The 12112-nt window shown below is 43.0% G+C and overlaps 2 protein-coding genes across 3 annotated transcripts; one reads left to right on the top strand and one right to left on the bottom strand.

Annotated features, from left to right (window-relative positions):
* Positions 1-839: 839 nt before the first annotated feature.
* On the top strand, positions 840-3572 carry CIB3 (calcium and integrin binding family member 3; the record flags this gene model as incomplete). Of its 2 annotated transcripts, XM_084221218.1 has the most annotated exons (6): positions 840-890; positions 1207-1241; positions 2020-2131; positions 2486-2633; positions 2779-2974; positions 3472-3572. In XM_084221218.1, the coding sequence occupies 6 exons, from the start codon at positions 840-842 to the stop codon at positions 3491-3493; spliced, it is 564 nt and encodes a 187-aa protein (XP_084077344.1). In that variant the 3' UTR covers positions 3494-3572. The 2 variants fall into 2 exon arrangements, with proteins under 2 accessions (XP_084077344.1, XP_084077345.1); XM_084221219.1 differs by lacking the exons at positions 1207-1241; positions 2020-2131.
* Positions 3573-4135: 563 nt separating this feature from the next.
* Positions 4136-12074, bottom strand: RAB8A (RAB8A, member RAS oncogene family; the record flags this gene model as incomplete). Its single annotated transcript, XM_084221277.1, has 8 exons — positions 4136-7973; positions 8843-8893; positions 9245-9310; positions 9930-10019; positions 10440-10517; positions 11311-11371; positions 11580-11640; positions 11915-12074. The coding sequence occupies 8 exons, from the start codon at positions 12072-12074 to the stop codon at positions 7881-7883; spliced, it is 660 nt and encodes a 219-aa protein (XP_084077403.1). The 3' UTR covers positions 4136-7880.
* Between the last annotated feature and the right edge of the window lie 38 nt (positions 12075-12112).

The following is a 12112-nucleotide window of genomic DNA, read 5'->3' as shown; positions in this document are numbered from 1 at the left end:
TTGCACCTCCGTGAGGGGAACCGGCCCCTCCGTGAGGGGAACCGGGGCTGCCGTGAGCCGCCTTGCACCTCCGTGAGGAGAACCGGCCCCTCCGTGAGGGGAACCGGGAACGAGCCCCGCCTGGCCTCTTCGTGAGCGGATCCGGCAGTGAGCCCAGTCCGTAGTCATCTTTATGAGGGGAACCGAAGCGAGGCTTGCAAAATGTGGATGTTTTTAACAGAGTGCATTAAAGGAAAATACTGGCACAGGCTGTCTAGGACAGTGGTGAAGTCACAATCCCTGGAAGGGCTCAAAACACTTGTGGATGAGACACTTGGGGACATGGTATACTGGTGACCTTGGCAGTGCTGCATTAATGATCTAAAAGGGCTTTCCTAGCCTTTATAATTCTGACCCTATAAAACGTGAGAAGGAAAGGAGGAGAGGCAATCAAATTTCCATCATTTGATGTTAAATTTTAAAGAAGGAAAACACTACTAACACTTTTCAGTTAATTCCCCATATCTGAAGGCATGAAAAAGCAGGGTCCACTGGGTCTACCTGCCGCTGAAGGGCATCAATGAGCAGCTATTACTTATTTGGCTAAATCCTGTAACCCGAGTCTTCGTGGTGCACACAGGAGACAGGTGAATGCTGCTGGATAAGAGCCTCAAGCAGCCAGACTAAAGATTTGATGAAATGCTCCTATTATGATACTTTGCAGCCTGTAGAAGTTGGTTACCTGATCCTCTGCTGTACCTGAGCCTCATTGTTGCAGCTTTTAATAACTGAATATCCAGACGACCTTTAAAGGTGCCTTTGAGGAAAGAACTGACAAGAGTCAGTATTCCCAGCTCAAAATGGGCAACAAGCAAACCATTTTCACTCAAGAGCAACTGGATGCATATCAGGTATAAAGGAAACTAAATGGCTGTTTGGGCAGGACACTGAATAATGGCAAAGGTATTGTTGGGTTTTTAAAAACAACATCTTTTAAAAATCAGTAAGTAGACATACTGAATTGCAGCAAAGATTTTAGGAACATAGTTTGATTTTTACATCAAAAGGAAGGGTTATAAGATATGCCTAATTGTATGTCAAAAAGAAATCTTTAATGCTTATACATATACTACAGTATAACTTCGTTTAAGTCACTGCATGGGAAAAGTTTGGGCCAATGCATGCTAACAGCTGTCATTTTGTGTTATATTTTTTCTTATTTCATAGGACTGCACATTTTTCACAAGGAAAGAAATTCTGAGGTGAGTCTTCTGTATGCATGTTGTGAATAAAGGGCAGAGATTGCTGTAAAGGCAGGTCACATATGGGGTAAGGTATTTAAAAAATAATTTTAAAATGGATTTACTCAAATTTAAAGTGATACTTTGGGGCTCTCTGAGCATTTTTCTTGGCTTTTCTTCATATACAAACCCTGTCCTAAACTGAGTCAGAATTCTAAATGTACTAGTCACTCTTTATTTATTAGAAATAAATGTAATGAATTATGTCTTAGTTGCAGCGACATCCACAGTTCTCTCACAGGGTTTTCAGACTGATGCTTCAAAGTATACTGTTATTCTCTGGAATACTTTGCTGGTTTATGAAAACTTTAATGATTGTGTCAAGTTTTCTTCATGTTTTCTTGTAAACAATTACACTGCTGCTCCAAGATGCATTTTTCCCGGGCCTCATTGAACTCCCTTTTTAATCTCTGGCCACAGGATCTGATAAAGGCAGTATCAGGTGGGACCGAGAGTCCTCAATGAAAACATGAACTTTTTCTCCTCTCGTAAGGGTTTGGCTGCATGTCCTGTGTAAGCGTTTTCACCTAACAGTTCTATAATGAAGCTTTGTATTTTTCACCTGTTACAGTATGTTGCTTGTTTTAATAACGGTTGTTCCAACAAAAACACACTGACTGTTACTTAGTGACTGATCTCTGTCTGGTAATGGATGGAAAGCATAAAAAATGAGGTGGAAAAGCAAACCACCTTGTTCTCAGAAGTCTCAAGAGCCAACAAGCCTTTCTCTCTGTCTCAGGCTGTTTCACAGGTACCGAGACCTGGCCCCACAGCTCGTTCCCCTTGACTACTCGGACAAACCAGCCGTGACACTCCCCTACGAGCTCATCGGCAGCATGCCAGAGCTCAAGGTACCCACACACGACTCAAGTGACTCATTTCAGGTTCATCTACCCTTTCTGAATAATTCATCCAGGACTAATTGCTGGGAGGCTGCCATAGAAATAAATCTGGGGTATCAAAGTAAAAAGTCTTTCTGGAAGCTTCTAGTAATTCCCAGAAAACATGCTGAAACAGCACAAAGGTTAAACAGAGTGTGGCTGTGTCTGCTTCTGACACAGCTTTAGACAAGAACTTAGAGGCAAAAAGGGAAGAAATTACCAAAAAGGTGTTTCAACAAAAATAATCTCGCTCCACTTGCCTTGCCTGCTCTGAAATCAATGCTAGTAAGGATGACCTTCCCTTGCTCCTGTGCTGTTTCCCAGGACAACCCATTCCGCCAGCGGATAGCAGAAGTGTTCTCAGAGCATGGTGACGGCAACATGACTTTGGATAATTTTTTGGACATGTTTTCTGTGCTAAGTGAAATGGCTCCCCGAGACTTGAAAGCTTATTATGCTTTTAAAATTTATGGTGAGTGAGACACACATGAAAAGTAAATGGGGGGCTGCAAAATCCTCGCTTTGTCAGCATAATGACTTCTATGTACCATTTAAATGCACTTGAATGTTTGTTCTCCCTCCTCTAAAAACTTCTGGTTTTCTTTATCCTTTGTCAGACTTCAACAATGATGATTACATATGCAAATCAGACCTAGAGAAAACTGTTAACAAATTAACCCGAAATGAACTGACCCCAGAAGAAGTCAGCCTTGTGTGTGAAAAGGTGATTTACGAGGCTGATGTGGACAACGATGGCAAGCTGTCCTTGGCAGACTTTCAGCATATGATTGTACGAGCTCCAGATTTCCTCAGGTAATATTTGCTTTTAACTTCTAGAACAAAATTCTCTTAGTTTCCTTGTCAGAAGCCTCTGAAGTGTGTGTTTATATCTCCTCAGCGTTTGCAGATCACCACTCTTCTGTGGCAGGTTCTAGAGAGTTGCCCACTGCAAACACTGCAAAAACAGATGCTTGAAAAAAGCCTCCAGGCTCTTGACTTGCTTTTGAACTTCCAAAGTACTTTTTACATGATAGAAGGTCCTTGTAACTTAAAAAATTAGTATTAGCACTTAGGCTGCATTGATAAATGTATGAGATTTGCTCACGTAATGCTTAACATCGTGCTAACGTGGTGTCTGATGCACATCTTACACAAACCAGCACTCAAATCTTGCATTTTTTTAATGTACCCTGTCTTTGCAAATGCTTTGAAAAATAAAGTTTCCAGTTTATCACAGAGTCCTACAATTAACTGTACTAAATCCTTTAAACATTGATGCATAAGTGATCATGACTTCTTTTTTTTAACAGCACCTTTCATATTCGAATCTGAATGTAGTCAACCACGGGGATGGGAGTGCTTCTGGGACTTTTAACAACTATTACTTCACCTGAGATTACCAGCCATGAGAGCACAAGATGAGAGGGAAAAGAGGACAACTTCTGGTAACTGAACCACTCAGAGAACTGTCTTTCATTTATCTCTTTAAAAGGAATAATTCATTAAGCTCTTCATCAGGATTTCCCAGTAATTTAGCAAAATGTCTACTCCCCACCCTCAGCTAGAGCAAACCTGGCCTGAACAGTCAGAAGGGAAGTATTTTTTTTAAAGTTCAGATACCACCAGGAAGTAAAGAAACTTGTATCAAACTATAACCTCTAAAAATTCACCCAAAAATGCCTTAACCAGATCCCTTTAGTTTAAATACATAAGTAACTCCTCTGATTATTTATGGTCTTAATAAATGGTCCAATGAATCAATTCCTGAAGTATTCTCCCACAGTGCAGGATTTACAATGAAAAAGTCAGCATAGTTTAGAGACAAAAGAGTCTACCCCAGGTCCTGTCCCTCTTCTCCATTTTCAGAAATCCTCTATCTTCCACACCCACCAGGCTGCCTACGCACAAATGATGAACAGGACTGAAAACTTAAGTTTGTAAAATTCTCTTTTCATAAGAAGTTTATTTATGCAGTGCTTAGGGTCCTGTACAAGAGAGTAAAAACAGACATATTGTAATAAACAACAGTTTTAATACAAACATGAAAATCAACAAGAAGTGTTTAAGAAAGCAGTTGTAATGTGGGAAGGGTGGCAGCCAAAAGTGATCATTCGAAAAATACAATTTACAGTTATTTTTACAAATTTTGGGATGTGTTAAATTCCCTTCAAACAAAGTCGTAAGTCGCAACTTGCACTCATTGTAGAGCAGATCATTCCTGCAGAAAGGCTGGAGAGACCAGTTAACCAGCCAGTTACCTTTATTAACCACAGAAACTCCAGGAATGAGAGAAGGATGGGTCAGAGAATAAGGCAGCCTGGAACACTCAGACTGCAGTTACCATTCACATTCCTTTGAACAAATCTTGAGTTAAGCTACAATTGAAGACACATGTTAGTCATCATTCTTCCCCAAGCCCTACAACTTCTACAAGTACAAAGGGAGCCCATCCTCACACAGCTGTTTGTGCATTCCCCTGGCAAGTCCAAGAGAACAAGAAATCATGGCAGTTTTGAGCATGATCTTCAACCAAACACACCACCACAATAACCCCTTAGCAATCATCAGGGAGATGATCAGCATCTCACAGGAGAGACCAAATAATTTTCAGCAGCAATAAAGAGACTTACAATAATCCATAGGATTTATAAATCTGAGGCTGGAAGTCTGAAGCTGGGATAAGGTTCTGATGTCAGGAAACATGAGCTGTGCCTGTCAGCACAGGACAACGCTAACACAGGTGTTAGAAAGCAGCTCCACCATTTATTGACAGACTGACAGGTCTTCACCCCTATGCAATGACACCTACTGCAACCAGCCTCAAAAATAAGGTCAACCACAGAATTCCATGATTCTCACTGAAATAAGGGAATTTGAGGACATGCTCAAAAATGGATTTGTTTCTCTACAAAACAAATGTTAATCAATTACTTGACATTTTAGTGGTATTTAGACACTGAGAATGTTAGTTTTGCAGACCTACTTCAATTCCTCAGTTTTACAGGTTTTGTACCCAATTTCTGATTTTTTCCTCCTTAGTTAAAGAAACCTTAGACACAAGTAAATTAAGTATGTATTTACAGAGTACCTCTTTGACAATTGCATTTTCCATTACATTCATACTTAATAAGCACAGTAATTGAACGATGTGATGGAAACACACTGTACTTCTACATTTGATGCCTGTGTTTAGTGACATAGCTAAGCCCACGTGCAGTGCAGTGTCTTTAACCTTTTCCTCTCTTACGCTTGCATTTTAGGTTTCATGTTGCTTACACAGATTTAATGTCCTGTGTAGAGCCTTCATACCCTGAAGTACAGTGATGACTGTAGTCACAGTAACTGCATAAGACTTCCTGAGATCAAGCAATAATGTTGTTGTTCGTAAACCAAACCATTTCAAAGGAAATAATGTCATAATTAGGTACATAAACACATGCAACAACCAGTGTAAGCTTAAACAGAAGGTATTCACATACAAAGCATTCTGAATGCAAGAGTAACTTCAGATTTAGAAAATTAGTGAAAAATCAGAATACTATCTTTCACATTTTACCCACTTGTAAATGAATATGGTTTGCTTTCCCATCTTGGGATGAGTTATTGATACAGTCCACAGGCAAGAACCAGCATCATGGCAGACCTGTGGTATCAAGTCAGATAAACACCAATTTTTCCAGTCACTCTGAAAAATAAATCTGGCTCAGCATCTGCCTGTTTACAGCACAATACAGATGCAAGACAATCCCCAGTTATTACTAAGCCAGAAGAAAATTGTTACAGAGTTATGTAGGAAATTCAGCCTCCCTTATCACTGCCCCAGTTGTGCCTCAATCATTACTTGAAGCACACACAAACTCTTTGAAAACATTCTTAGCTCAAGATAGAGGTGCTGCTTGTCCAGTCTACAGGTCTGTGTTAACTACACTCTGTCTAGAAGCTGCCTCAGTAACTTAACATGGTTTTATCCTACAATTACATCTATGTATAAATCCACTACAGGGCATGTTCATCAAGTCCTTATGCTAAAAAGCCACAAGTAACAAAGAACCAACCCATCATAAGGTTTTGGTTAGAGGAAAGTTTTTATCAGGACAGAGATCATCTAAATGCATCTAAAATGCATTTCTATAAACCAGCAACTTACAGAGTGAAATCTTTTCCCATTTTGGAACAGGCAGTATTCCTGTTGGGCCAAATTGCATGGTGCAGATTTATACAGTTTAATTGTGAATCCAACAGATATTTAACCACAGCAACACTTATTAGTGCTACTCTGGGGCCCAGAGTTCAATACCACAAACTTGAAGAAAAGCAAACTGGTGAGTAAATTCCACAACTTCAAAATCAACTTTGATTTTACCCTTAAGTGCAGTTGTCAATGTTAACAAAGCCTGTTTCAGTTCCAGCGAGCTGCAGGACACAGCTGGTGTGTTCCCTGGGTCACGCACACCATCACGGCAATCACTGGGCAGCAGCGAGTGCTCCTTCTGGCTCCTTCTGTCAGTCTAGTCCAGAGCCAGGCTTGCAGCCCCTGCTGAGGAGCTGCGCTTGGCTCTGGCCTTCCACACATGGGAATGTCCTAGGCTGGGTTTGTGGGAATGATAACACAGCCTGTTCTGGGAGGGCTGGACATGCCCTGGCACAAGCTGTGAGCAGGTTGATGCTGTGCTGATCGACACCCAGCAGCAAGGCCAGCCTCAGCCCAAGAGAGCCTCTACTCACAAAGTATTCTGATGCGCAACATTTATTTGCATATGTGAGCAAGTGTGCTTGGGAACACATGACTGGGAGCAGTGCAAAACATTTCCTTGTCATGATTTAAAACTACCTACTCTGTCATGATAGGTCTGGAGTCATTCCTAGCTGGAGAGCGGTAAAGCCACCCATTGTAAGGTGACAGGTTTCGTGGAAGTGTCCCTGCCTGACTCTGGTTCTCCAAGAACAGATGACAGATCATCTGTACAGGACTCAGTGTAGCCATCAGCGCCTCCTGTTATTAAACATGTCTGAATGTCTGGAGTACTTAATTAAGCACAGTCAAGTCTAACGTGGATGAATTACCAATGGTAAGGACTCATTCTATGTACAGCACACATTTTTTTTTTAAAAAAATAGAGATTCCTTTGAGGAGTTTTTAAAACATCAATTATACTTGTGGATTGTCTAGAGTAGCACAGCTGAGTAAGAGACAGGCAGACAAAGGAGTTTCTCTGTAGCAGTAAAGAAGTGGAGCTGCAGAAATCTCCCTCTTACCTCCTGGGAAGGCATCAGCCTGCACTGCTCATCTCCATGCATTTCTGGGATGGTCTCATGCCACTATTCAGTGTGCAGCTACACACTGGATATTCACATGTACCATCTATGCGCACCTGTACTTCATTAACAGTGGCATTTAAGTTTCTTATTTTGATCACAACTTCATATTTCTAAACTGGATACGTGACAGATATGAATGAAGACTGATGCAATGGTGCTGCATCCCAGGTCACATGTGATCTGTTCTTCCTCTGCTAGACAATACACATGCCCAGTGGCAATCTGACAAAAATAAACTTGTTTCATCTCCAAAATTGAAGAGTCAGACAATTACCAAAATAAGCCATTTCTTATTCAGATGGTCACAGAGTGACAAGGTATGTTGGGAGCACTAAGTCCATAGAAAGAGAAAACCTCACTTAGCACAGGCACAGTCCAGCTCAGATTAAGGCCGTGTCCCTCACAGAAGAACACATCGGAAAAAGCTGCTTTTCTTCTGCTGGTCTTGCGTGATTTTGACTCCCTGGTTGCTGCCTTGAGGGCTATTGCCTTCCTGAAGATGGAAAGAATATCCAGTTACTTATTTATACTTAACAGATTCTTCCATCCATACTTCATCTGGTCACTCTAAACCAAGCCTAAGATACACAAGAACCTTTCCCACAATCAGTAAGAGGCTTCACTCATTTATCTGAGTCTTACACCAGCCACAACAAAAAACTGGAGAACTGCATCTGCAGCTTTTGGCTTCAACAAGCTCACACTGTGCCTATGCCTCAGCTTCCATCAACTCAAAGACAGCTGAGACTAAAAGCCAATAAATTACAGAGCATGTATGACTCTTGTTGGAAGGCTCAGGAATCATCAGCAAGACCCAAAATATCCCATTGCATCAGTTCATGTCTGGTCACATGAAGGTGGAAATACCAGTAAGAGTAGCAAGAGCCTTCATTAGCTTCATTTCATATTCCTTAAGGAACAATCCAACATCACTGTGAATTTATTTGTTGTAAAAAGACAACCCAATTGTTGCTCAGGATATTTGTGCAAAGATTATCCAAAACCATTAATTCTTTACCTATTCTTAAACAGTTTGAAATTTCTACCCTGAAGTATGATGTCAGCCTCCTCTATCTCTAATTTACAGGATTTTCAGACTGCAAGAGTGAGAAGTATCATTAAACTGCTCTACCCCCAACTGACTTTTGATAAAACAAATAACAGATAATTTTATTTAGAAAACCTCAACCATTGCAGCTAATTCCGGAAATGCAGAGACAGCCAACATCAGAGCACAGCTTACACTTCTAGAACTTTCAGGGATCCTTCATAAAAGAGACTATGACACATTTTTTATACAGGCTTTTGGTTTGCTTTTTTTTCCTATTTAAATCCAGCATGGATGAAATCAAAGTTACTCACCAACTTCTTGTCCATTTTTGCTTTGATATCTCTTGCAAGAGTAAAAAATGCCTGTGACAAGTCAAACAGTTCAGTGTTACAGGGTATGAAATATTTTCTAACAGTTTTGTATAGCAATAAGCTGCCTTCTCAAGTTTTGACATGCTATATGAGAACGTTAGGTTTTCAGTATTTTTCCCTTTGCTCCAGGTTTTAATGCTCCTTCTCTAGCTCCACAACCTTCTTTCTGAGCCCCAAAGCCCCACTGCCACCCCCAGCCAGGGTGTGTGCTGCAGGAAGTGCTAAACAACCCATCTGTGGTACCCAACAACAGAGTTCTGCATCCCACCAGCGTGGGCAACTGCCTACACTGCTGGTCTGCACAAAGAGAACAATAAATACAAGAGAGGCATCAGTACTTACATTCTCTATGTTTATATTTGCTTTTGCACTGGTCTCCATGAATTTAATCCCGAAACTTGCAGCAAGCTGAACAAAAGCAGATTGCACATTAGTTGAACAATTGCAGGAACAGCTCCAAACACAGCCCTGGGCACAGCATCTATCCCTGCTGCCACCAGCCAGTTGGGGATTTACTCACGCAGAACAATTTGCAAAAATTAGGAACTAAATCCCAAAGCAATTGGCATCTGTTCTCACTGGCTTTGCTCTGCTCTTTTACACTCTGCACATTTTAACTTGCTCTTTTTTATTTGTTTCTTGCATAGATACCTTGGCAATCTAATAACAACAACAGTGCAGAAAAAAACTCTGCCTGGACTCAGTAACGTCTGAGATCAGAAAAGGCAATCCCATCTACCTTGTCTCAGTGGCTTTCAGCCAAAGCAGACATTTTCTCCATGTCCAACTCTAGCATCCTTTTAGAGAAGTCCCACTCGTTGCCTTGCATCTGTTAGATAATTGACAAGAATCCTTAACACAGGCTCTGCTGTTGGTCCCAGTGGGGAAAGCATTACCATGGCAGCTTGGGGAGCGTTCAGTCATTCACTCAGGAACACCACCGGGGTACCATGTGCACACAATCAGCAGGGCAGGTCTTAGACTCTGAAAAGCCTAAACCAAAACACATGGAAGCCACGGCACTCACCTTCTCCCCTTGCTCTCTAGAGACTTGTCTTTTGTCATTTGCATCACATTTGTTCCCCAGGATCATTTTTTCAACATCCGGAGAGGCGTGCTGAGACAAACACAGAGCAGAAACTCGGGCTTGGCTTTTGCAGATACACATTGTCAGACAGGTGAGGCACCCACTGAGTACCCAACATGGAGATGCCAGTCCTGAGAATCTTCCACAGATTTCCAGGCACCCCCAACCCTTCTTCCCAGCATGTAACCTGTACCATGGCAGTTCTTGGATCAATTGCTGTGGCAGGAAATTGTCATATTAGGCACCCTCAGAAGTACAGGGGCTACAGCCCTCACAACAGATCACCATCAGCCAAGGCATTCCAAAAGCTATTACTGACTTCCATCCCACTTACCTTCCAAGTACCCTGCAGCACATGACAACATGTAACGCTCCTGAAGCAGCTTTAATTACTTTCAGAGGAAGAAACAACACCTTTAACAGTCAGTAATGAGTAAAAAGAGAAATTACCTCTTCAATATTTCTCACCCAGTTCCGAATATTTTCAAAAGACTTTTCATTGGTGATGTCATACACTAGCATGATGCCCTGAAGGTAAAGAAAGACTGTTTATTATTAAAGGTTTATCCATAGCAGAGAGGAGCAGCTCAACAGTGGCTATTTTTAACAACTGGTTCCCAGCTAATGGCAGTGAGATAAGGTGTGCAGGACATGTATTTATAGAGTGAAACATGGGGAAGCTGCCTTTGCAAAGTCCCAGATTGTCCCAGTGTGGGAAATGGATTTGTAGAGAGTTCTCAGGGCCTGACAGAAGGCACACACAGTGTGCATCCGTATGTAAACTTTAAGACAAGAAACGCTGACTTAGAAATACTATAGGACAGAACAGATATTGTTGAGAGAAAAATGGCACTAGAAAAAGGTTTCAAAAGATGGTCTTGTAAATAAGACTAGATACTTTGGAGAAATAGAATTATGGAAGATATACTGTAGTGGGACCTATGAGGGGTAGTTTTACATGATTGGTTTTAAGGTATCTACAAGACGGTGTGGTAAAAAATTGATAAGCCAAGAAACACTTATAGTGTATTGTGATTAGGAAATAGCTGGCTTTTGATTGTGATGGTGTGAATTACAAGATCTGTATTGTCTCACCCTTCTCATGAGACGGAAAACGGAATAGAAGTTTTTAAAATGCCCTCAGTTACCCCATCTCTAAGGCAAGCAAAGGGTGTTATCCAACATCCCAGCACAGCTCCAGCAGCACCTGGAGCAGCAGCAGAGCTGTGAGTATGCAGCCTGGCATAGCCCCATGCTGTGAGGGCTCCAGAGCCAGTTGGGTTTATCCGGCCCCAGCACAGGATCCCGGCTGTGCCCCTACCATGGCTCCCCTGTAGTAGGCGGTGGTGATGGTCCGGAACCGCTCCTGCCCGGCCGTGTCCCTGCAACACACACAACACGGGGCTCACGCCAGCCACCTCCACAAGCCTTAAATAAATTCGAACCAGTCTTCAGAGCACTAGAAACTGACTTTTGGGCTCTAAAATACCATAAACCACTGAGCAGCCCAACCGGATGAGAACGGAACACATCCCCACCAGAGCACACAGCCCCAGCCATCAGACGCTCGCTGCGGCAGAGGAGCCTTACCAGATCTGCAGCTTGATTCTCTTGCCATCGAGTTCTATCGTTCTTATTTTAAAGTCGATTCCTGAAAGGAGAACCAATAACTTTACTCACGGGTCCCGTCGAAAGGCCAAATACAGCGGCTTAGCCCTCAATCCCGCTGCTTAGCGTCCCGTTCTCGGCGCTCCCTGCCCGCCGCTGCCCAGCACCGGCCGGAGCGGCCCCTCACGGATCCCGTGCGGAGAGCCCGCCGCGGCAGCGAGCCGGCCCCGCCGAGGCAGCGAGCCCGCGCCGATGCCGGCGCCGCGGCCGATCCCGGCGCGGCAGGACGGTGCGCAGCGCGGCCCGGCGGCGCTCACCGATGGTGGAGATGAAGGTGGCGTTGAAGGCGTCCTCGGAGAAGCGGAACAGCGCGCAGGTCTTGCCCACGCCCGAGTCGCCGATCAGCAGCAGCTTGAACAGGTAGTCGTAGGTCTTCGCCATGTTGGTGGGCACCGGCCCCGCCCGCCACACACTCATTGGCCCAGCCCGGCGGAGAGCGCACGGAGCCGGCACTC

The sequence above is a fragment of the Fringilla coelebs genome, assembly GCF_963513975.1.
Source record: "Fringilla coelebs genome assembly, chromosome: 24".
Lineage (NCBI taxonomy): Eukaryota > Metazoa > Chordata > Aves > Passeriformes > Fringillidae > Fringilla > Fringilla coelebs.
The sequence above is the reverse complement of the archived record's forward strand: the minus strand, read 5'-3'. Positions and strand labels throughout refer to the sequence as shown.